Source organism: Lissotriton vulgaris, chromosome 5 (assembly GCF_964263255.1).
Source record: "Lissotriton vulgaris chromosome 5, aLisVul1.2, whole genome shotgun sequence".
In the NCBI taxonomy this organism is placed as follows: Eukaryota; Metazoa; Chordata; class Amphibia; order Caudata; family Salamandridae; genus Lissotriton; species Lissotriton vulgaris.
Genome location: NC_141693.1, coordinates 1,679,083,699 through 1,679,108,848, shown reverse-complemented (window position 1 = coordinate 1,679,108,848; position 25,150 = coordinate 1,679,083,699). Strand labels below are relative to the sequence as shown.

The 25,150-nt window shown below is 45.0% G+C and overlaps 1 protein-coding gene across 2 annotated transcripts in view; it reads left to right on the top strand.

Moving 5' to 3' along the window:
- Positions 1-25,150, top strand: part of MAP3K3 (mitogen-activated protein kinase kinase kinase 3) — a 1,347,292-nt gene that overhangs the window by 173,706 nt on the left and 1,148,436 nt on the right. For both annotated transcript variants that reach the window (XM_086923814.1, XM_086923815.1), the window contains exon 3: positions 23,881-23,921. In XM_086923814.1, the coding sequence (XP_086779940.1) occupies positions 23,881-23,921 (41 nt within the window). The remainder of the gene's footprint in view (positions 1-23,880; positions 23,922-25,150) is intronic.

Genomic DNA, 25,150 nt, shown 5'->3' with positions numbered 1-25,150 from the left:
AGGACTTTGGGCTGCCGTACTCTGAGCATTTTCGTCAATAAGGCCCCATGCAAGTAGGCAGCCAACCCTATTCGTACCCTGGCTCCTGTACAGACGGGGGTGACTGTCGCTTGCTGTCAGAAATATGTACATTCCTAAACACCTTAGATAATCCCACCTGCCAAGAAAAGATGGGAGACCGAATGTGAATGCCAATTCACGGACAAGGAGTGGACATACCTTATACAGCGCTCCTTCACATCAGCCAGTAGCGCTTCTGGTAGAGGAAACACTGCTTAAAACTGTCCACTATTGGTGTTAAACACAGCCCCCTTAGCCTATTGGCAGAGAGGGAGGGATGACAAATGCTGGTGCCATTGCAGTCACTCAGGTCCACTCTCTCACCTGGAATGGCACTGTCCCAAGCTTCACGGTTACTGGATGGACGTACTAGCGGATGTTGATCAGATGTTTGACACCACCTACCCTGCTTCCCCAGTTATATTTTACTGGGATTGCCCAATATCAAAACATACCCACTGCAGTCTTCTGTGGGAAAGGCGCTATAAAAATGGGGCACAGATATTATCCCAACACACACAGATTGGCTACATAAGCTATGGGACTTGCTGGGCATGGAAAAGCTAACAGCAGTTATAAATAAACCACACCTTACCAACATTTGAGAAAACCTGGGGACCGTGAATAAAACAATTATCCACCATATTCCCTGAACTCACCTGTCCAATATACCTACGTGTTCTGCGCCTCACTTCCAACACCCAGGCTAACAATCAAGGTATTAATAAGAGTAGGTGAAGACAGAATCTAATGATACTATTATGAATGAGCATGAACCGTTTTGTTTTCTCTCCTTGCGTTGGACCCTGTCTTATGCTCCCTGTCCCTTGTTTTCTTTATCCGCCCTTACTGTCATCTCGCCGGTCATTGGACGTAGGCGAACGATGTTGTATCCTAAAATCAATACAATTATACAATTCTAAATGAGAATTCCTCGTAGGATGGGATTCCTGTTCCTATCAGTATATTAACGTTTCTGACCTTAAATGGAGCAGTGGAGTAGACCTGGATGGGGTAGTATCAGGATCTTACTCAGAAAGTGTCTAAGGACTTGAGCTGCATTTCCTGCAACAGAATCAGTGCTTAATTTGTAAAACAGTAAGTGCTAAGGCCCTGACCAGGACAGAGGCCACTGCAGCTTGCACCACCTTTCGCCCCTATCATCACTGCCAAAACGACTACTAACCATCTCTCTCTCCCGCAAGTGCGACAGTTCAGATTATTCCAGGTCCCCAAAGCTAAAGTAATGGGGAGGCAGGTAGTAGTCATTTTTAATGTACATTGTATTCATAAACAACTGTTCTGCTAATCTCTAAATTAGATAAGCAGCGCAACCATGTGTCAGACTAAGTGTGGTGTTTGCAGTTGAGCGCCGGTGCCGAGCAATGGAAACCAGTTAAGTGCCGGTGCGGAGCAATGGAAACAAATTATGTACCGGTGCTGAGCACCAGAAGCCACTTGCTCAAATTAAGAACTGAACAGAACCACATCTAAACCTTTTATATTAAGCCACTGTAAGAGTGCAATGCGTTTCACTGGGGAGTGTAACCCATCGATGTATAAAGTATACAATGTTAGCAGTCAATTAGTATCAGGAGTCCCTTGTTAAGAGCAACAAGGTTGTAGTTTAGTTAGTAACTTTACTCCCAGGAAGGGAATTGAGGCTCTATCCAGTCTCTTGTCTCAGTTGAGGATAGGGAAACAAATCAACAGTTGGAAACAGAATACAAATACGATCAGTCTCACTGATACTTCTGCCCTTGTGAATTTCTAATAACATTAAATAGGATTCGGCATAGCTTTTCTCTCGCAGGTCAGTAGGCGGCTCCGTGTAGCTCCGTATCAGATCTCTTCTGCCCTGGATGTGACTTCGACTGCATACACCCATGGCCTATGCCTGTTGTACCTTCGCTCCAAACATGACTTGGCCTCTTATCCGTTCTACACCTAGATGATGTTTGCCACAGCACCACTTTTTGCCATTGTATGGTCCTGAAGAAAGCCTCCAGAACATTTTTTTGAGGCTGAAACATGTCGACCCAATGGATAACGAAGACCAATTGGTAGTCTTCACTTTATCGCCCTGTTTTCTTTTACACATGTCCTGGGCCTCTGGGAATAAAGAATTGGTCAGCAAGGAGTCCCAGAGACATTTTTAAACTCACCACCTTTTTGAGCACCACTTACACAAAAACAAAACCTGCTCTGCTGTAATTCAGGCATCGACGCACAGCTGGGTGGCATTCGGCTGCCCAGTTGCGAACCCTATGATGAAACATGCCATCAACTAGGTTGGTAGGTGAGCGTTTTTTTTACAAGCCCATGTGGTTCTTGGCACTCCAATATTTATAAGAGAGTGGTCCTTGCTTAAGGATTCACTAGTGGGTCCGTCCACACTGTTTCTGAAAAAGCACTCCTAGTCAAAGTCGAAGGCTCAGCGGTCTCAGTGAAGCTGAGAGAAAACAGGCACCCACTCCAGAGCGTCACTATCGCTGAAGACGGAGCTGATCGTTTTATCAGACTCCGCGACCAATGCCCCACTTGCCATGCCTAGACATTATGCCCACTCTGAACCAGACTGCTCCACAGTATGATATTAGGGGGAATGACAATAACAATGATGACCAATATGATGATGGCAATATTTTTGATGACATCCAGGATGCCAGTGGTCTGGATGACTTGCCAGAAATTGGCCTCTTTTCCCCTTATACTGCTATGGATACTGAGGAGTCTGCTTCCTTTACAACAGTAAATTGGAGAGCGGCTGAGGTACTTTACCTTATTCTAACTACTCAAGAAGTCAAACTAATGAGCTAATGGAAGTCTTCAAAGTGACGCAATCCAACCAGGATCATTTGCTCCTCTTTAATGTTGCCTCACTGATGTTCTGGTTGGCATCTGGCCAAAAGCAGGTTCTTGCCCATGAGTCAATATGCAAGTTGTGAGGCAGCACAGGCTTACTCCTGGAAATCCAGACTTTATTCTACAACACCCATCCCCCAGAAAGCTCAGTGGTGCAGGCATCTACCATATGCCTGAACCCCGAATCTTTCATTACCATTCCACCTGACTGGGGATCCAATTAGAGGGAGACATTCATAAAACACATTTTCTTCTCCCCAAACCTCGCTGTATTATCTGTCAACACAATATGCCTGCTGGGCAGGTATTGGCAAGACTGTGGGACACATTGGTGGATACCCTTACAAGGGCTCATTTCGGAGGGACAGGATGCTACGAAATACTCAGTAAGAACTCGTTTGGATGCTACCAAGTGTCTGGGTAGGGTGTAGTACTTAGGTGCCAGGCCTGGATTTGCTACATGGGCTTCTCATCCAATGTCTAGCAGTCCTTCATGGACATGCCCTTCAACAGTTCTAGGCTGTTCAGAGCGAAAGCGGGCTCAGCCCTGGAACGAGTCAGAGAGAGTAAGGCCACTGCCTAGTCTCTGCGCTTAGCTCTGCCATTTCCCCCAACAGCATCTACCCCTCTGTGGCTTATAGAGGAAATACTGACAGAGGCAAGACAGCATAGGCCTTAACAGCAGACCTCACAGTCCTTTTTAGGCTGAGGCCGGTGATCAGGCAGACACCATCCAGAACCACAGGGGCAATGAGTGTCCATCCTGGATAAAGTGTTCTTCAGAGCCTTTCCTCCACATCAAGAAGTCTGGGACATCCAGGCTATGTTCCTGATGTCTCAACCATTTACTTAGGTCTCATCTTCTGAGACTTCTAGCTCTCTTGGCCTCCTGCATTCTACTTGTGGACCACACCAGGTGGCACATGCAGGCACCGCAGTGAGATCTGAAGTCACTGTGGGCTCAACACTAAGGGGACTTGCCAGATTCCAATCAGGTGTCGAAGAGGATTGCAAAAGTTCTGCAGTGGTGGCTGCTCAACACCAGTTGGACCATTTGCAGACCCCTCTTCCTACCCCATCCAGAACTAATGGTCACACTCGTAAGGTGGCACAGAGCTTTTAACTAGAGAACCCTGCCTCGATCCATTTTCCACTGCAGAGAACACACAATGTCAAAATTCTTGCACGTTGGAGTTCCCAAGGCAGTCCTCCCTCGGAGACACCATCCACCAGCTTTAGGTGTCGGGACTCCTTTATGCCTCCCTCTCCTGCCCAGAATGCTGCAAGCGATACAGAGAGACCGGGCCCAAGTAATGCTAGTGGCTCCGGATGGCTGAGGGGAGTATGCTACCTTAACTTCTGGATATGAGCACATGTCCAACGATACGGCTGCCACTTCAGAAAGACATCCTGTCACAATAGCAGGTCCAAGTCTTTCACAATAACATGCACAACCAAGCATAGATATTGAAGGTGTCATTTGATAGCTTTCCATCTCCCCCCTCCAATAACCACCTGAAGTGAACAGTGTCATCCTAGCAGCCAGATGGCATCTACTAAATGAATTTGTGCGGGCCACTGGGAGAAGTTTGCTGTTGGGTGTGCCTCCTGAGACGTCCATCCCCTGAATTCAGTTATCAGAAGTTCTTCTGTTTCTTTTTCTTTAGACTAGCAAAGCATTGCAGCATTGATAGTTATAGATTACCTTTAAGCCGTCCTACTTTTACCGGATCAGTCATTCTTTTTTAAATCACCTTTGTGTGTTTTTTTAAGGGATTGAGCCACATATTCCTACAAACACTGTTTGTGATGCTTCAGGACCATAATTTGATACTTGCTTACCTAATGTGCACTCCCTTCGAACTAATGCACAGTTGCCCTCTTCACCTACTAACCATCTAGATGGAATTCTTCATTGCCATAATGTCGACCAGGCCAGTGAGTGAACTCCAAGCATTGTCTGTGGTGCTACTAGACACATTTTTCTTTCAGATGAAATTAGTACTCCAGATAAAAACTGCATTTCTGGCTAAGGTAGCCACACCCTTCCACATAGTGCAGTCCATCACCTTACTGACTTTCTATGCATCGACTCATCCTTCCAGAGAAGAAGAGCGTCTATATAGTCTCGACCCTAAGAAGGACTTTAGCTTCTATGATGATCAGACCACAGGAAACCAAAAGGAGAATAACTGTTTGTCGGTTTCTCTGGAACTAAGAAAAGCAAAGTTATCCAAAAAATGTATGCTCTCCCTATAGATTGCGTTATGCATAAAAATCTGCTATGGGCTCGCCAAGAAGCAACACCCAGAAGGCTTGCATGCTTATTCCACGAGAGAGAAGGCTGCTTCAACTGTGCTAGTGCATGATGCACCAATTGAAGACATGTACAAGACTGTTACATGGTTGTCCCTCCTTACATTTTGCCAGATCTGTTCTGCATGATTACCTGGTCTGAGCCATTCCACAGACCCACCACTTGGGGAGGTACTGCTTTGGTATCTACTCACAAGGTAAGAAATCTGCAGTTAGAAATATCTATCAGGAGAAAAGAAGTCACAGACTACCTAACATCAATTTGCTCACTGCCCCACACTCTTCCCTGTTCTGTGAAAGGGATTTATACAGGCCATTAATGACATCCCAATCTAGAATTCTGTGTACTGCCATATTCTGATTTCAATGTCTCAGCATCCGCCGGCGAATATTGTAAAGAAACTGACATTAGTGCATGGGGGTTGAGCAGATGTAGGGGCTCCAATGTTGCATCTGGGGCCGGACCGACTTGACACAGAGATGTATAACACCAGCTACTGGCGCACAAGGTAATTGCTACAAAGGTTTCCAGACCCAGTTTGATGCATGCGGAAATTCTCAAAGTGAGTAATCTTCGGATAAATAAATCCTCTACCAGAAAAGGCGTTAATGAAGGTAAGTAATTTGTTACTTTGGTTCACCTGACAGATTTCTGTGCTTTCAAGTGCCCAAGCCCAACTATCATTGTCCTGTGATACAAGGATCTTATTCATTTTAGTTCATGGTGACTCCCGTTGTAGTTCCTGCACCAGCATGGGTCTGTAGTGCTGCTAGTTGTCCATCCTGTTGGGGTCACCAATGGGGAGTGAGAATCTGCTTTGCTGTTTTGGGGGTCCTCTTCGCGACTTCTATTCATCATCTTTCTCTTGTCCCCTCTAGTTGGTTGAGATTGTTGTCTCTGCCAGGTTGGTCTTGGTCCAGTGTGCATTACCACCATTTTACCCTGCTCTGGGAGCAAGTTTATAAAACTAATAGCTTCTTCTCTAGATGAGACTGACAAGGCCTTCCCCTTAAGCACAAACTGTAACCCGAAGGAGGACCCCATTTGTCTGGAATTTCTTTAGCTTTCAGATGATCGGTAACTATCTTGAGTGATCGTCGTTTCACCAGGTTTAGGGCTGAGAGATCCTGAAACCAGAATTGTATTAGGTCAAGCTTTCGAGGCACTTTTATGCTTTCTTCCTTGACCTTAAACAGCGAGCCTGTGTTAACACATCAGGCGTTTATTTCCTAGTGTGGTAGATGCTGAACTCTGTGGTTCTGTCTGAGTTGATTCATCCAATTTGTGAAGGAAGGCTTTAAACCGACCTTGAAAGTATTCATCCAAATCCTAGTCTGTGCATTGTCGCTGCTATCCCTCTGATGTGTATACTGTTCTGATGAGATAGCCCTCCCTGTCATCAACCTTTTCCAGTAGTGCCTGGTCTTGTTTTTCCACTTCTAGTACTCTTATCTCTAGCTTATCTCTTTTGTAGACTCCTTCCACCATGGTCACTTCCAACTGACCCACTCAGTGTTCAACTTTATGAACCTAATGGTCCACATCTGTCAGTGCTTTTGTAAAGTCTTGTCACAAGTAGGACATTAACGTTCTTAAACCCCTTAATTAACAGAGGAATATCCACCTTCATGGCTGGGACTTCTAAGTTTTCCTTTGGGACCAGTTTGGGTATTAGGTCTGAAGTTTTTACTTGTTCCTTTGACACTTGAGATCTGCGCTGATTGTTGCTGGGCCCAAGCATCTTCTTTATGTTAAGTGATTTTATGGCTTTGAGCTTTTGGTTTTACAAGCAACTTCCCAGTCCAATGGTGCGTTTCAATTATTAGTTGCCGGGGTTAATCAAACCCCAGCAATCCAACTCTCTCTATATTTGATTGTCCTGTTTGTGTGAACCTTGGGTGAGGGGTAAGCTGAATCTTTGCCACCTCTATAACGGGGTGTATTCAGACACCCATTCAGAATGTTAATGTTTTTTTAGGGGCCCATGAATCTTTCAGTTGTCCTTTTCTAGTCTGTCGCAATCATAGCCCCAAACAGAGCACCCACCCAGTGTGCAGGCGTGAGGGGAGGGACCCACTTCCCGCCACTTTTCACTCCCTATTCCACAGTACAGTACAGGTTCCATTTTAGCTAGTTTCCATTTTAGTTAGCCTGTACAGCTTGTTTGCCTTGGCACAATCCTGCATGTCATTTTTTTTTTTTTGATAATCAATTTCATTGAAATTTTTTCTCAACATACAAATTCATTGGTTGCAGTTCATTGGTTACCAGGAAAAACCATGACTTTACACACAGGTGACAGAGAAGAAAAAAAAGGGTGGTGGGGCGGGGGGGGCGCAGTAGTGTTGCGTAGGGCGGCTGTGGCTCTCAACCTTGAGCTACCTACGGTGGTAGTCCGGGCTAAACTCCTGAAAGAGGTGTGTCAGGCGGCACAAGCTCTTCAGAGCCCCTGCTGCCGTTCAATGAAGCCCTAATCGACATCCTTTTGGGCTACTGGTCCAGGCCCAACACAGGGGCTCCTGTGGATAGGATGATTGCCCGACGCCACCGCCCGGCCCCGGGTGACCTCACTTTCCTCTCCCAACAGGGTGGTCCAAGCCTCCACATACAAAGGCGCATTTCCTAATGCACCACCTGATAGGGAGTACAAAAAGCTTGACCATCTTGGGAAGAAGATGTTTTCTTCTTCCATCTTGGGACTGCAGTCGGTAAACACTGCATGTTTGTTGGGCCATCACACCCACTCTGTGTGGGATACGTTGGCGCAGGTGCTGCCCCAGTGACCGGAAGGAGGCCCGGGCCGTACTCTCCCATGCAGTTTCTGAGGGGAGAGATGCAGCAAAGTTTACCATATGCTGCGGACTAGACACCGCTGATTTCAATGTTGGTAAGCCTGGCTGAGAGTAACTGGCTTTTCTGGGGAGGTCCAAGCTACCAATATAGACATGCCCTTTGATGGCTGTCGCCTGTTCGGCGACAAGGCAGACCGCACACTAGAGCGCTTCAAGGACTCAAAGACTACGGCCAAGTCCTTGGGTCTCCCTGCCTTTCGCCCCTTTTGTGGCTACGGAAGGGGCGTCCCTCCCAGGGCCACAGGCCGGCGCAAGCTGTACAGCCCCTGCACGGCCGGGGACGTGGGACCCACCGTCGTGGGTCTGGGGGCCAGAGAGTGGGCCAGTCCTCCACCGACCCCCTCTGAGACAGCCTCCAAATCCTCCTAGTCCGACCTTCCAGGCCCACCAATCACCAGTGGGTGGCAGGATTCGCCGTCACCTCCCCCACTGGCACACGATCACGTCAGACAGATTTGTTTTGCAGATAGTCCAAGGGGTTACTCCCTCCCCTTTGAGACTTTTCCCCCAGCCATGCCACCTCCATACCATTGGGAAAACAGAACAGGTTGGCTGTTCAGGATCATTAACAAACAACTCTAAGCACACGCAGTCAATATATACTACGTGACCAATGGAAATGTATTCCAAGAGGATTTATTTACATTTGCACTTAGATTTCATGAAATTTCCAAAGGCAACAGACATAAACGGAAGACTGTCAGTACAGTTGGTTCAACTCCATACAATTATGTATACAATATCTACAAATATACAATTATACAAATATACAAACAGCTGAGGTGAAAAAGTCGGACAGAAAACATATTAACACACCAAAAAACAGTAAAAAACAGTACTATTCCAAATAAATTGCAAAGTACAAGTGCTATTAGAAACAGTGCATTGTTTGTGCATGAAAAAGAAGACAAAAGAAAACCAGTCCTTAGAACTAACAACCACTGGACAGGCGGTGCTGAGGTGGAAAAAGGTGCCTGCCTGTCTTACACAGCCTGTGGTCGAATATTTTTTAGGATTACGCTGCTAGGGCCTAATGGAGTGGTGTGATTTACACCCTAGCTGCACCCTTTTATCTTGCCACAGGTTGGGGATGTCGACGCGTTTCGAATCTTAGATGTAAAAGGTTCTCCTTAGGACAGGGACTGGGAACAGTTTTAATCTGTAAGGAAATTAGGGAATGGTGTTTACTAAACAATATTGCATGGACCTCCTCTGACTCAGAACAGTGGGAAAGCAATTATTACCTGCACAGGGGGCACGAAAGTTGCCGTAGTGTAGGTATATCGCAGTCGAAAAGTGGGAGTCTAAAAGAAAATGAGACAGTGCACAGGGTGGTCAAACACCATAGTGTCGGGAAAATTCAAGTGACATGGGGCCTATGTAAATGCAGATCCTACCTGTGCGTCACAACTTGAGACACTGAAGGCGCGGTGCCCGCTACGCGGTGCACACCCTAGTGGAATGGCAGCTCACATATTTATGCGCCAGTGTTGTAAGCTGTAGGGGATAATGGCGAGAAAGCGCCCATTAGTGTCAGAAACCAATTCATACCGAGGACAAGCACTATGGCATGGGGCTCCCAGCAAGCGCCTACCTGAATTTGGACGGAAATAGGAGAGCGGCGGCTGGTCACAGTAGTCAATACCTCCATACCATGGCATGTTGGAGGATCATCTGGCCCTTCTCCAACAGGAAGGTATGGCTTTCATGACCAAGGGAGCCATTGAGCGAGTTCCTGCTCTAGAAGTAGGTCGTTGTTGCTCCTCCGACTACTTTCTGGTGCCCAAGAAGGACAAAGGCCTGCGTCCTATCTTGGATCTCAGGAACGTCAATCGCTTTCTCTGGAAGGAGAAGTTTAAAATGTTGACGCTAGCTCAGGTCCTGTCTGCCCTCGACCCTTGAGACTAGATGGTAGCGTTGGACTTGCAGGCTACCTATTTTCACATCCCCGTCCTGCCTGCCCACCAGCATTATTTGCAGTTCACGGTAGGCAACGAGCATTTTCAGTTTACCATGCTCGCCTTTGGCCTTACCAGCACCCCGCGGATGTTCACGAAGGTGATGGTGGTGGTCGCAGCTCATCCGCACAGATCCTGGGGTTCCAGGCTTTCCCTATCTCAACGACTGGCTGTTGAAGGCGGGCTCGACCCAGGCTGTCGTCTCCCACCTCCAGACTTCAGCGGACTTCCTGCATTCGCTGGGATTCTCCATCAACATGCCGAAGTCGCACCTGACTCTCTCTCAGAAGCTCCTCTTCTTCGGTGCGGTTTTGGACACGACGCAGTTTCTGGTCTATCTTCCCGAACAGTGAGTCCGGGATAGTCAGGCTATGAATCCGATCTTCCAGCCTCTATCCCGGGTTTGGGTCAGGATGACCCTCCAGTTACAGATGGCATATGCGGGCTCTGCAGTGGGACCTGAAGTCCCAGTGGGCACCGCATCAGGGGAACCTGTCAGATTGCATCTAGATCTCGGAGTGCACTGCACACCAATTGCAGTGGTAGCTATCGAAATAGGATTGGGCCGACGGGAGATCCCTCTACCTTCCCCAACCAGAGTTTAGAGTGGTGACCGAAGCATCAATTGGGGTGGGACTGCCACATAGGGGAGGCGGAGATCAGAGGCCTCTGGTCTCCTGCAGAGTCCGGGCTCCACATCAACCTTCTGGAGCTTCTTGTGTTTCATCTTGCACCCAAAGCTTTCCTTCCCTCTGTATCGTGAAGAATAGTGCAGGTGTTCATGGACAACATCACCATCATGTGGTACTGTAACAAACAAGGCGGGATGGGGTTGTGGACCCTATGTCAAGAGGACCTCCACCTCTGGACATGGCTGGAATGTCAGGGCAAATCCCTGGTGGTTCCACACCTGGCAGGTTTGCTGAATGCCATGGTGGACGAACTCAGCCGCAGGTGCATGATGGATCATGAATGGCGTCTTCACTCGGAGGTGGTGCAAGGTCTTTTTCAACAGTGGGGAGAGCCTTGGTTAGATCGAGCAGTGCTCTCAATAGATATTCAGAAGGCATTTGATACCCTTTACTGGGATTACCTAAGAGTGGTCATGTGCTTGATTGCACTTAGCGACAGGTCTAATAAATGGGTTTCTCTGCTTTACTCGAAACGTCATGTGAGGGTGCTCATGGGACACTGCATATCAGACCTGATCCTATTCATAATAGAATGCACCGGCTGCCTGCGCTCACCAATGCGATTTGTATATTGAGGACTGAGGGACAGGATTAGGGTACTTCATGGCAAGACGGATGGAGAATGGAAGTGCAGCACACCTGTTAACTGTGGACTGTTAAGCGGAGGGGACCTTCCGGACCCTGGAGAACCTGATCACTGACTTTTGGACACGCAGTTCCTGACATTTGGGCCTTTAATTTGAGTGGTGTGCTGGCTGTTGGGGCACTTTTCCCAGAAACACCCTAGCATGACCTACTTCAGATGATCCTGACTTTTGGAGTGGCATACACTTGACCTCCTGGCTATATAAGATGATCATGACCATGACAGTAGATGCCTGCTGAAGGCTCATTACGCGTGGGGACCCATTCCAGAAATTTGCAGGGAAGGAGTGGCATAGGGTATGTGAATATACTCACACCGTTTACTGGAATACCCATTTTAAATATACTTAATTTTACTACCTACACACCACATATCTCACACCACATTGTTTGAACACAATGCTGCATACCAAAGACATTAGGTACCTCAGATGTCACATGGTGGATGTGGACTTTGCTCACATGGTCTGGACATTTCCGGTAATCATCCAGTTCTGGAAGCAGGTTACCTCTGAACAGGAACGAACCCTAAATAGGCAGGCTTTGTATTGCGTGAACCTTTGCCTGCTTTGGCTACACCTTAGGCAGGCGATCAAAAAGGCTGGCAACAGATTCCTTAAGCTAGCCTTGGGCATAGCTTGTAGAGACATAGCCAGACATTGGAAGTCACAAAAGGGCCCACCACACAGCAGGTGGGAGACAGTTGTGGAAAAGTGGGAGCCTGAGGAGCGAACTGCCATATGCCGAAAGGAATAGAAAGGGATGTGTAGGAAGCCACTAGCGGATCAATGGCAGAAAGCAGTAGATAGCTTCTTAACGGTGGGGACATTGAGAGCTCAAAACAAATAAGTCTACGCTTAGGTTGCATATACAGAGGATATCCCCTGGGTCTGGGAATTCAGGGGGGATGCATCTGAATACTGCACAATTCTAACTTTGCCTGGCACCACCCAGCCGCCCAACCCTTTATTGAGACATATTTGCCCAGCTTAGAAAATGCTGGAGCACAACACTGATATGTATCACTTACATATTTGCTTAGGTCAGTTGAAGAAGTTGACTGAATGTTTAGTTTAATGTTCCGTTTTCTTTTTCTTTTTTTCAGCTTTAAAAGCCTAGCCTTCTCCCAAAATTTGTATGACTATGGTAATGTAGCTGGGAGCGTAGGCTAGCTTTGTGTCCATGAAGCATTTGGAAATGTCTAATTTAAAAACATGTTTTAAAAAATAGTCTGCTTTTGATGCAGTTGTCTGTGCTTATCTTTCTGAGAACTGTGAAAGTGTCAACTCATTTAGATAGAGATCAACAAAACACCTGATGCAACATCAGTCTGGAACAAGTGTTCTTCTATATCAATTTCAAGGTCAACAAAGACAATAGTCAAAATAGTGTAGTCTGAATTGTCATACTTTTACCCTATATGTTTAAAGGAATGCGTCTTAGACTAGTTGGAGTGGCAGACCCTGATGCAGAGGTCTGGCCCGGGACCAGGGTTCAATTCCCGCCTCGGCGGGTCTTGAGCTCAATTTCCTCGGACCTGATAATTCTCGCCTCGGGGCCTATTCTAATCATGGGCCCCACTCTGCAATAGCTTGCTTAATCTCCACAACGGCCCCAACAACGCTAGGATGCCTGGCTGCACCTTGGGTGTGCCAGGAGTGGGCCCCTCACAGGGAAAAAGCCAGGAAGGGTTCCACAGCGGTATTCGTACAAGCGCCGGAGAGACCCCATGTGGGGTGATTCGGGCGCTATACAAGTAATACAACATTTACATTTACTAGCATCTTGATGCTCATTGGCTATATCAAACATTCCTAATGTGTCATTGCAGATTCCATCTTAGATAAGATACAATATAAACGGACTGCACCTTGACCACTTGTGAATTTTCACCAAGGTCACAGACCCAGATCGCAGATCCTGATGAGCACTGCTCAAGGTTCCATCTCGACAGAAAAAGCCTCCAGCAATACTCTACGAGGCTCTGCAAAGCATTCCATTCTGCCCTCATGAACTGGTGCCAGGATTGAGTTGTTACGTAGACGCAATTTCCCCGCTCTTGGCCTTGTTTTCAAAATAGCTGACCAGCTATTCCAAACAGACAGCAAACTCTGATAACCAGATATGTGCACAACCTCCGAAACTCAGGCCTATTGTTTATTCATCTGCTAGAACTAGCATAGCAGTTAGAGATAGCACAGTGAGGGTGTTAAGGGCCATAAATCGTGATATTACCTGTTTTCACTCTTACTGAAAAGCCTAGCTGCTTATTATCTTCTGTGATGTTCCCAATGTTTTGTGCACTCGCTCCCATTATTGTAAAATGGATATTTTAAAATAAATATGTTGAAATACATATTCTGTTTCTAGTGATCTTGGGTGTGTAAATCATTAATGAACAATCGTTTGGATTACTATTGCTCCCTGTTGGTACCCGAAAATCTTGCCGCGCCCTCATTTATGTACTGGGTGGGGTCGTGTGGGGCTACAATAACCTGTCTTTCACATTCAGCGCTGGTGCATTTAACAAAGTACACTTGTGTCACATGTGGGTGTGAAAATAAACCTTGTAGAGCTGAGCCAAAGACTCTATTTATGCAACAGAAGGCAGGCCGACCGATTATGTGTTCAGAGAAAGTGTGCAAAAGACAATCTGACCCCATTTTTCTACAGGCCATCTCTTGAGTGATATCTTCATGCATTTCCTTCTCCCGAGCTTGTAGACTGCTGAGAAACAATGTAGATGTTCATTCTACCAAGGGCATGGCCACTTCAGATTCACTTTTCACAAGAGTGCACTTTATAGTAGTCAGTAAAGCTGTAACCTGGTTTGTACCCCTAAATGAAGTACTGCTGCCTCACTGCCCTGTCCAGGTCTAGGACCGTGATTGGACAGATGGTGCTAAGCAATTGGTTTAATGAAAAAGAGCCTCTGCCCTCTGTCTTTTTTTTAATACAAACTTCTTTGGTATTCATAATTCAAGCTTGCTCCAATGCTGGAGAAGAAAAAAATTACACACCTGTATCCACAGTTCTCCTGCTGGTATCTTTCATAGATTCACATGCTATCCTTTCTCCTTCCTTTCAGAGGCTCCTGATATTATGTTACATGCTTGAAAAATCTGAACAGTTGAGCTTCTGAGAGCGTGAGGAGTATTGGGTCACTTATTTATCTCATGGGCTAAGGATTGTGTCATAAAATAAGGTTGCTAAACTTCATAAAGCTCTTTCAATGTTTTTTGAGTGAATTTGTACAAATGTTAACATTATTTCTCTTCCAGGGGATACTCCTCAATAGTCATAAGCACTGAATATTCCCGCCCATGTGCAGGACCCCGGAAATAATATTAAAATGATATATGTAAATCACATATATACAGCTCTACATATATGTATATACATATATAATTTTTTCTCATACCAATGCAGCTCCCAATGGGAGGCTTAACAATGTAATTACACACATAAAGACTGAATATATAAAAGACACAAGAGGGCAAATAGCACTTGAACTCTGTTTTTTAATGAGCAAAGTACTCATAAAGAGTAAAACTGCAAATAAGTTACACATTGTTAGCCTACATGCTGCTTTGCAAACCAATAGCATAGAAAATGAAAGCATTTTCAACAAAAACTGACACAGTGCCTTAAGGGCAGCCATGACCCCTAGCCTCCCATCATGCCTCAGGGGTGACAGTTAGGCCAGTTGTTCTTTCCGGCTCCTTCAGTCAGGACCCTGGATTTTCAGCTCTTGCTTTTTTTTGACTTGCTGTCAAAAAGATTTTATAGAATTTTAGTTGTTCTACTTTCACTCAACGTCTTTTGGTCTTATAGTGCAAGTAACACCTTTTTTGTGGGTCAGTAAACATCTATTTTTATTAAAAATGCCTTCTTTATTCGACCTTCCTGTGGCAAGACGAAGGCCAGAACAGATACACATCCTGTGTGTATTCTCTGCTTCCCTGAGACACACTCTTCTGACCACTGCCACCATTGTAAGAAGTTGTCAAGAAGGACCATCAAGGACAGGGAGAGGATTCGTCTTTATGGCATCTCTGAAAGAGGTAGGGCTCCTATGAGGCAGCAGAATAAAAGAACTTGGTTTACGTCGAGAGGAAAAGTCCCGACCTGTTCTCCATCGGCGTCGGGATCGATGTCGAAGCTGCAGGCAACGAACAAATCGTCGTCGAAGACTTCGGTGATGCCGACGCATCTTCAATCGACAACAAAATCATAGTCGACGAAGGTAACAGGTCCCCCGTTGACGTCAACCAGGCGGCGCTCTCCATCGGCGCCGGTTGGGCATTCGACGTCGAGGCAGATCACTCCGTCGACGTATCGGCGATCAACTTCGCATCATCAACGGCGATCGACGTCAAAGGACATCACTTCTTCATCGTCTCATCATCGACGATCGACGTCAAGGCACATGTCTCCGCCGAGATCAATTCAATGATCTTTGGTGTCGAGACACAGGACACCTCCTTCAGCGTTGAAGCAGACGTCCGGACAAGGCTCTTCGAGGTCGAAACAGACAACACCACCCAGATCAGTTCATGGATCTTCGGCGTGGAGACAGATCTCCATCGCCGGCAGCCCAACGCTGGTCGACGTCGAGGCAGCAGTCTTCTGAGAGGGTGCAGACAACATTGTAGCATGACACCGCATTGGCGTCGGAGAGACGCTCAACGTCGAGAGGACGTTCTGCTGTAGGATCAAGTCCACCTTCTAAGAAAAGAAAGTCAACGTCTAGGCATACGTCTCTGTTGAGGTGGCAATCGGTGCACAGATGCTCCAGATCAACATCAAAGCGCCCTTCTGGAGACGCCTCCCCTCCAGTGAGCCTTTCTTCATCACCTTCAGGCTCTCCCAGTTTTCACTGAGGGTCAACGTCCAGATCCCCGGATGTGGTGATCTCGACATCCAGCAGTCCAGTGTCAGGGGGTCACCAAGATTCCCCAATAAGGTCAGCACATGAAGAGGTCAACCTCACTCCTCCTGCACAGTCTCCTAAGGGAAGAGAGAGGCGGAGATCGCCTTCAGTCCATTTGTCACCACAATGGTATAGGCCTTTGCATCACTGGGCTACTGACAAGGTCACAGCAGAGCAGCATTACTCGAGCCCTCAGCACAGATCTCCGTTGGCTCGTTTAATTCAAGCAGCGGCTAAAGAGCGATCTCCTTCAAGAGCCAGAGCTCACAGCCACACCACTGTGCACTCACACAGGAGGAGGTCTAGATCAAGAAGCAGAAGGAGAACGCACAGATCCCCTACTCCGTCCTCTTCTTCCACTAATACATCCCATAGAGACTACTCACCGACTTTGACCAACAGTCCACCATCAAGGGTCCCTCCGGTGGACAACGTCTACACTTTTCAGGACATTCTTGGCAGAGGGGCTGTAAAGCTGGGTATCCCTATGCCAACTCGTTAAAGCCAATCCTCTGTGATTTTTGAGACAGTACTAAAGAGCAGCATCTAAACCTCTGCTTCCCTTGGTACCAGGCCTCATAGAGCCAGTGATGGACATATTTCTCACGCCAGCGAGTATTAAGACTGCATCGCCTCCCCAGGTAAATGAGATGTTTCTAAAGTGTTAAAGGATATCCTTGTGCCCTCACCTGCAGGGTTATGCAAAAACAACTGACCTAACTGTCACCCCTGAGGCATGATGGGAAGTTAGGGGTCATGGCTGCCTTAAAGGCATGGTGCCAGTTTTTGCTGAAAATTCTTTCATTTTCTAAGCTATTGGTTTGCAATGCAGCCTGTAGGCTAACAATGTCTAACTTATTTGCAGTTTTACTCTTTATGAGTACTTTGCTCATTAAAAAACAGAGTTCAAGTGCTACTTGCCCTCTTGTGTTTTTATTTATTGGCAAATACAGTCTTTATGTGTATAATTACATTGTTTAGCCTCCTATTAGGAGCTGCATTGGTATGAGAAAAAATGATATATGTATATACATATATGTAGAGCTGTATATATGTGATTTCCATATATAATTTGTATATTATTTCCGGATTCCCCGCACATGGGCAGGAATATTCAGTGCTTATGACTTTGATGGGGTTACCCCTGGAAGAGAACTAGGATTACAGGTAAGTAACTTATCCTTATCCCACCGAAAGATATGGCTTATCCCTTTATTAAAAAAATGGGGCTATAGACAATGTCGTCCAGCTATGTTGGCACTCCAATCTTTGGACTCTGAATCCACTGTGTACCATGTATTAAATTTTCTAAAGTGTATTATGAGGCACAGAAACAATCTGTAAATCAAAGTACTAACCCATATCCTGTGTAAATCGCTGACAACTTGACTTTTTAATTGTATACTCAACTGTATTTTTTTAATGAATGTTTATATAACTATGTCATCTTTTATGGTTTTGCAAATGCTAAAAAAACGAATAAAGATTATTATTATTATTATTATTACAGAGGTTCCCTTCCCACCACGACCCTGGGAAGTATTTCTACCATGTAAATATACTTTTTTTTGCATCATATTTTATTACGTGTAGAAGTACACTACAATAGAGAAAGTGACATCTCAAACTGAACAATTCCAAGAATAAATAAAAACATAGCTATCCTGTACAGTGATATCTATGATCAGGAGGATAGAAGTGAAACATGCATCCACGTCAGTATGTCATGGAAGCACAACGTAATCTGTGGTAATGGGTAGATGTAACTAGAAGGAAAAAAGAAAAACAAAACTACAAAGTACAGTAAAATGTAAAATAAAGGTCCACTGAAATAAATGCACAAACACAGGTACCCCTAGTTCTAACGCTTGGTGACGGCAATCTGAAGTACAGGGCCCCTCTCGTTGCACCCTTTATAATTCGGGAAGGAGCAGGGCAACTGAGGCAGCCCATTATCTCGGAATGCGTGGGGCCATCACGCCTCAGTGATGCCCCCATCTGACAGAGAGAACAGTCTCCCATCACGATCGATCAACGCCCAGTCCTGTAGGATCGCCTCTCAACGTTGTGCATGCTAGGGACTGTGTTGCTTCCTCCAAAACATAGAGATTTGCTGGTGAGCTAGTATAAATGCCAAATCTGTGAATCTGGCAGTGATTAGCTTAGTGCTAAGTTTTGGAAAGAGTCTTTGTAGTCACACTTCTGGCAATTGACTAAGGCTCCTTACAGGTGGAATCATTAATAAGATTTAGCACTGTAGCTCAAAGGAGTTGTGCAATCCCACACCATGTGGTGCAAATCAGCCCCCTCAGCTAGACATCTTGGACAGCTCATGTGAGCCCGAGGAAATATAATATTAATCTGTTTGGGGGTGAGACATACCCTATGGAGGTAATAGTCCTAAATTAATTTAAATCGGGAATTCCAGGATGTAGGATGGGTCAGTGGCAGTTGCATCCGGGAAGCAGCCATGGGGAGGGCAGAGGGTTGAGGGAGAGGAAGGGGTTCAAAAAAATCACGTACCTGCCGGCCGGCCACCGCCTCTCCTCCGTCCTCTTCCTGGCTTCTTCTCTGCAAACGGGAAGCACCCGGGCTCCCCATAGCCAACCACAACCCTTTAATGCAGTGTTGTGATTGGTCTGAGCGCAGTGGCTCGGCGCTAATCCAGGGAATGGGAGCCTGGGCATGTTCTCCACCCAAGCTGTAATGCACCCTTGGCAGAGAATGTGCAAAGTGCATGAATGTTCGGCCTGCTCGAGAGGGTCGGGCAAAAATTCATTCACACTTACATAGTGCTCACCAATCCTCCCCCTGCTCTGAGAGCAGAGCATATCCGCCCGCTCCACCAAGACACTGCAGCAGGATCAAATAAAATGATAACGTCAAGTTATTTTACTTTTACTTTTTTTCACTGTGAAAGGCAGTGGGGCGGCACTACTCTGCATTAGTGTAGGAGCCGCCACTGGGAGGGGTGCATTGGAGAGCATTCTTCCAGTCACCATCTGGGATCACCAGGCCCATGTCTGTGACCTATTGTTATCAAAACCCAGTCAAGATACACATGGTTTGTGCTCGTAGTGACTTGTAGAAAAGGGCTATCACCCTTGTACAACCATTAGAAGTACAAATGTTCTTTAAATAATCATGTTAGGGGGGTTCCTGTCTACTGCACTCACAGGTGCCCTGTGAAATAGCCACCACTGCTCCATACATCTACATCTATGAATGATACTAATCCTGGAGAACCATTGGTAAAAGTAAGTAATAGGTTTTATGCCTCGCCTGAGCCAGAGCATGCGCTGCTCTGACGAGACATTAAGTAAACGGGTTTCAAAATGCTACCCACAGGCTTTTGCCGGCCACCAGCTTGCTGTTACGCGCACAAGCACGCGCATCATGCACAGCTATGCCTCTCCTTCTTTCACGCGCACTACTCAAGTTTTTTTTAGCGTGCGTGCACACACAACTCCTGGGCTCAGTTCCTCGCGCGCAGCCATTGCTTGTTATACAGGCTTTACTAATTCACTTTTAAATTTTCATACAAAAGAACAAACAACCACTTAAATTTGTGTTCTATTAATGGAAATTTACAAATGCCGTTCCCACTTCCCAAACACAACAGAGTACACCAGTGACATCTGCTTTCACTTTTGGCGCCACACGTGATGCAGTATCGGCTTTCACTTTTGGCGCCGCGCGTGCAACGCTGCATATGCTTTCACTTTTCGGTGCAAGAGGGAGGAATCTGTACGCTATTGGATCTTTCCCGTTGGTGTTGCAGAAGCTGCGAAACGTTAATGGTGTTCCGGTTTAGCTTAACTATCCATCTGTAGAGTGTCGGTGAGTTTGAGGACACTTGTCCTCTTTCTGTGTCTATAGTTCAGCGTGCAGTTGTGATCTCCTCGCTCCTTAGTCTAGCCGTTCTTTTCTTTCTGGGGACATGCTAGGTCTTCCCTTGCTTCCCTTCATACCATGGATGGCTTTTCTTCCCCCACTGCCTCCAAAGAGCCCGGGTGATCTCAGTTAAGAAGGGCGTATCTGGACCCGTCCTGTCACGTGCTGCTAGCGAGTGGGCGGGCTGACCGAGGTTTGTTTGTGCCTCTTATCTTGTGCTCCACAATAAATCATCCTACTGCGCTCTAATTATTGGAGGTCCACCGGGTCTCTCACCCTGCTGTGTATGGCATACAGTTAACCTTTGCAAACGTACTTAAACTGCTTTATTTGACCTCGTACGAGTTTAAACTGCTCTATATTTTACCTCGTACGGGTGGCTTACATGCCTCTGAACCGTAAATTGCTTCGAGTAAGCACCTTGTGCATGCAATCTATTCTGCTGTTTTAAAGGATTTTCCTGCGGCGTTCTATAGCTGGCAATAACATTTTTTTAGCCTTATCTTACCTATTACGGTTACCTTCGTTTTTCACAAACCAAATATTAATAAATATGTAATTCTGAACTCAAAAGAGAGCACCCTGCCTTCCCATCTAAACAAATAACACCCCCCCCCCCCACTCTTTACTATAGGCACCCATCAATTTCGCTAGCAACTCTGCTTCAGGAAATTGAATGCTGCCTGCAGAACTATAAGTCCATTTGTGTCTCTTTGAAAACGGCATTGCTTCATTTACTTGTGCTGATTATTAGGTCTCGCATGCAGGCAACGTGTGTATGCTGTCGCTTGCCAAGGAAAACTGTTCCTTAAAAAACGTTTTGTATGTGTGAATTGTGGGATGAGCTGGGAATGGTCACTTCAACCCTGTGTCCCTGGCTAAAACAAGTATGGGGAGCTGCGTCTGTGCAGTAGAAGGCATCAAAAGTGAAAGGCCTCTTAGAAGCAGCTTCAGAAAGTGCGTGGTGGCGACTGCATAAGCTGGTTCAGGGTAGCGAAGTTTGTTGGTGAATTGCTAGGAGCCACAAACTTTCTCTTTTGCAAATCACTTGGGCCGCCTTATTGGATCACTTGGCTCTATGTAGCTGTTGTACATCATAGACCATGATTACAACTTTTAAAGACTCCTGCGTTAAAATGGTCCGCTAGAATGAGCCACATGACGGTGTTTGCACTACTAGTGACCATGTTACTCGTCTTTCCCTGATCGATTTAACATATGTTTAAACAGTCACTACAAAGTAGCATGCTATCTACATTGTGCTCGTGTTTTTTATATTAATTTGCACAATTTTTATTGGCCTGTAATAAAATGCTATAATTCGAATTGCCTATTGAATACTTGGGGCTTCAGAAGCACCTTTTAAATTGCTATGCTGTAGGGCAATGTAAGACTGAATACATTAGACTTTAAAAAAGTTTCTTTAAAAAGTACAATGTTTGAGGAGTTTTGTTTTTGAATTGTCGTCTTGAAATAACTGCTGCTCAGAAAAGTGTCATTGATGCTACAGGAATATACATGCCAAATGGAAGAAAATATGGTGAAGACAAAGGTAGAATTATTTACCGTTTGTATTCTATTTAAATATGTAATTTTTTTGTCAAGCAAACAAACACTCTTCCCCGTCAATCAACTGGGGACATTAATATTCTCTGTACTAAATGTTTACCTAGCCAGTAGAACACCTTAATACAGCAGTCAAAAACTGAAGAGTCACCAGTTAACCTTTGCTAAGAGTGTGCTACTGCATTAAAATACAAGCACCATGTTTCGTTTACTATTGGTAGAAACTAATTTGTTGGAATCTGCCAATCATGCAACAGATTGCGGCATCTGGCAACAATAAAAAGCAAGCATTGGTCTCGCCTTTGGGACCTTATAAGTGTTTAGTTATCCAGCACAATATCCTTGGTGCAACAACATCAAGTGTTGCATGGCTAAACACTTATAAGGTCCCAAAGGCTAGACTTATTGGCTATGCCAATGCTGGTTATTCACCCCCCTGCATTTAAACAATTCTAGCTTCCATCCGAAAGGGGTGGGCCAGTAGGAGACCACCAAAACATAGAGATTTGCTGGTGAGCTAGTATAAATGCCAAATCTGTGAATCTGGCTGTGATTAGCTTAGCTCTAGGGTTTGGAAAGAGTCCCAGTAGTCACACTGCTGGCAATCGACTGAGGCTTCTTCCTGTGGTTTCTTCCTGTGGTACCATTAATAGGGTTTTGCACTGTAGGCAAAAAGCTCGAGAGAGTAATGCAATCCCACACCATGTGGTAAAAATCAGCCCCCTCAGCTAGACATCTTGGACAGGTCGCATGAGCCCCAGGAAACATAATATTAATCTGTTTCGGGGTGAGACATACCCTATGGAGGTAATGGCACTGAATTAATTTAAACCAGGCATTCCTGGATCTGGGAGGAGCCTATTGAAGGGCATTCTTCCAGTCACCATCTGTGATCGCCAGGCCCATGTCTGTGGCCCATCGTTCTTGAAACCCAATCAAGTTGCACCCCCGTTTTGGGCATATAGCGACCAGTAGAGAAGGGCTGGCACCCTTGTATGACCATTAGAAGTGCAAATATACTTTATTTAACCATGTGGGGGGAGGAGTTCCTGTTTACCACACTCCTGAGTGTTCCTTTTAATAGCCACCACCCCCCATAAATGTACATCTGTGAATGATACCAATGCTGGAGAACTATTGGTAATAATAAATAACTGTTTTTATCCATTCCGCTGAATTGCTTTTTTTTCTTCACTTGTGGCCTTGCATATGGAGAAGTCATGTATTCTTTGAACAATACCTTGAGTCTCTCTCAAAGTAGCATCTCTTTATTGTTAGCATAGATATGATTGTCCTAATCTAATGCAGCCTGAAAGCCAATGGTGTAGGCTATACCGATTGTTAAAGACCCTGAGTTACAGGCAAGAGCTGCAGGCGAGGTCCTATAATGAGGTAGAGGACATTTGACAAAGCTATTTTTCCAAAGTTTGAAGGGCTATACTGCTATTAAATCTTTTTACTCACTTAGGGTGGAATGTTTTAAATTAAAAAGGGAGAAACCGAAGGACAAACATTGGAATGCCGAAGCAGAAGGCTTACACTGGACATTATTATCCCTGAGCCACTTCATTGCCTTCAGTGGCATTCCCAACATTCTAATATTGAGCTAAATTTAAAAAGATTTGAATTGGAGTCAAAATATGTATTTTTCCTTTATTGCATCCTATGTATGTGGACCTATTTCAGAAGTACCCAGTACGGTTACAACCATTAATTGAATACTCAGTGCAAGCAGTATATCCATATTTGAAGACGAGCATGTGTTAATCACATCAGTCTTCCATCCTCTCTCCCCACTTAGCACCAGAAATCAAAAACCATTCCTTTCTTCTCTGGGTTAAATTATACTATCTGTCCAGTGCAGTAAATTGCTTATTAGGTTTTAACAGCACCATGCACTGTAACCTTTTGCCATTTTTATTCAATTCTGCTATCATGGTTTTATGTACAGCTTTTGAGTAAATGTGCTATAAAAAATCCAATAGATTAAGAACTATTTTTATTGGTTATAGGCCAACTCGTGTATTTCTTGTGCTAGAACAACATGATGCAGAAAATTATGTTTTTAAATGTGTTTTTTTGTTTTTTGTTTTTACAGAATGACATTAGGATTAAGTTTGAACTTCGCGGAGAGAGGAGGTAAGTCTAAATTAGTCTCAATGAACGCTTCGTAGATGTATTGTGTGAGTAGCGTAGAGCTTACAAAAACTTGCATCAGTTTCTAGAAGTAAAACTTAAGGCTTGTTGTGATGAATACTTCAATATACCTGGGCTCAAAGTTAATGGTAATATTCCAGGAATTTTATAGTGATACAGCAAATGTGGTACAGGTTTTTACTGATGGATGCAGTTATGATGCATAATTCTCTTGCACTTTAAAAGTCCTGGAATGAATCCAGGAGGGGGGTGTGGGTTGCCAGATAAACCTTGTTAATTTTGTAATGTGTTTTATGAGAATATTGGTTGCCTAGTATACCGAAGGCATATGCATCTCTGTGGTCTCTCTTTTTCCCTCTTTTGTCTCTTATGAAAACTTGATCACAAGAATGAAAATGTATAATCTAGTAAGACCTGTTATTTCAGTTTGATGGTTTTTAGTATGCGTGTCTTTTAAAAGTGCTACTTTTAAGGCCACAATGGCCGAAATAAAGTTATTTGACTGACTGGCATTATTCTCAGATTGGAGAATGGAGAAATCTCAAAAGCGGAGTGTCGCCTAAAATTGGTAATCGCGTTGAGGGATACTGTAAATAAAAAGTAAAAGTGTTTTTAAAAAAAAACATATTTAGCTGTGTATAGTGGTCAAATCATGGTGAGCGCTTTTAATCAGTGTATTAGGGATTTGGTTGTCAAAAAAGAGTGGGTCCTATCCAAATTCTGCAATTTGTAGGGTTTTGTAGCACTAATGTACTACAAAATGCTGTTCACACACCTGTTTGCAGAGGTTTCGCCTCCACCGCTCCTCCCTTTTTTGTAGCTTCCCAGGGCAGCTTAACAGAACATCTATCAATATACATTTACTCTTTTCTTTCTCCACATGTGGTTAATCTCAAATCATACTTGAAGGACACGAAACACTTTCTGAACTGTATTGATAAAATAAATTGGACTGAGGGGTATACTTTGTTGGTTATTGACATTGCCAGTCTGTATACATGTATTGAACATGATGAAGGACTTTTAGCTATTTCCTGGTTTCTGGAGAGTAGACCAGTGAAATACTTTGAACACAACAAAATGTTGATGGAATTTTTAGGATTCTGCCTCAACAACAATATTTTTCTTTTTGGCAAGAACCTCTACAGACAGCTAACAGGCGTGGCGATGGGCACTTGTTCGGCCCCTAGCTTCGCGGATTTATTCGTGGG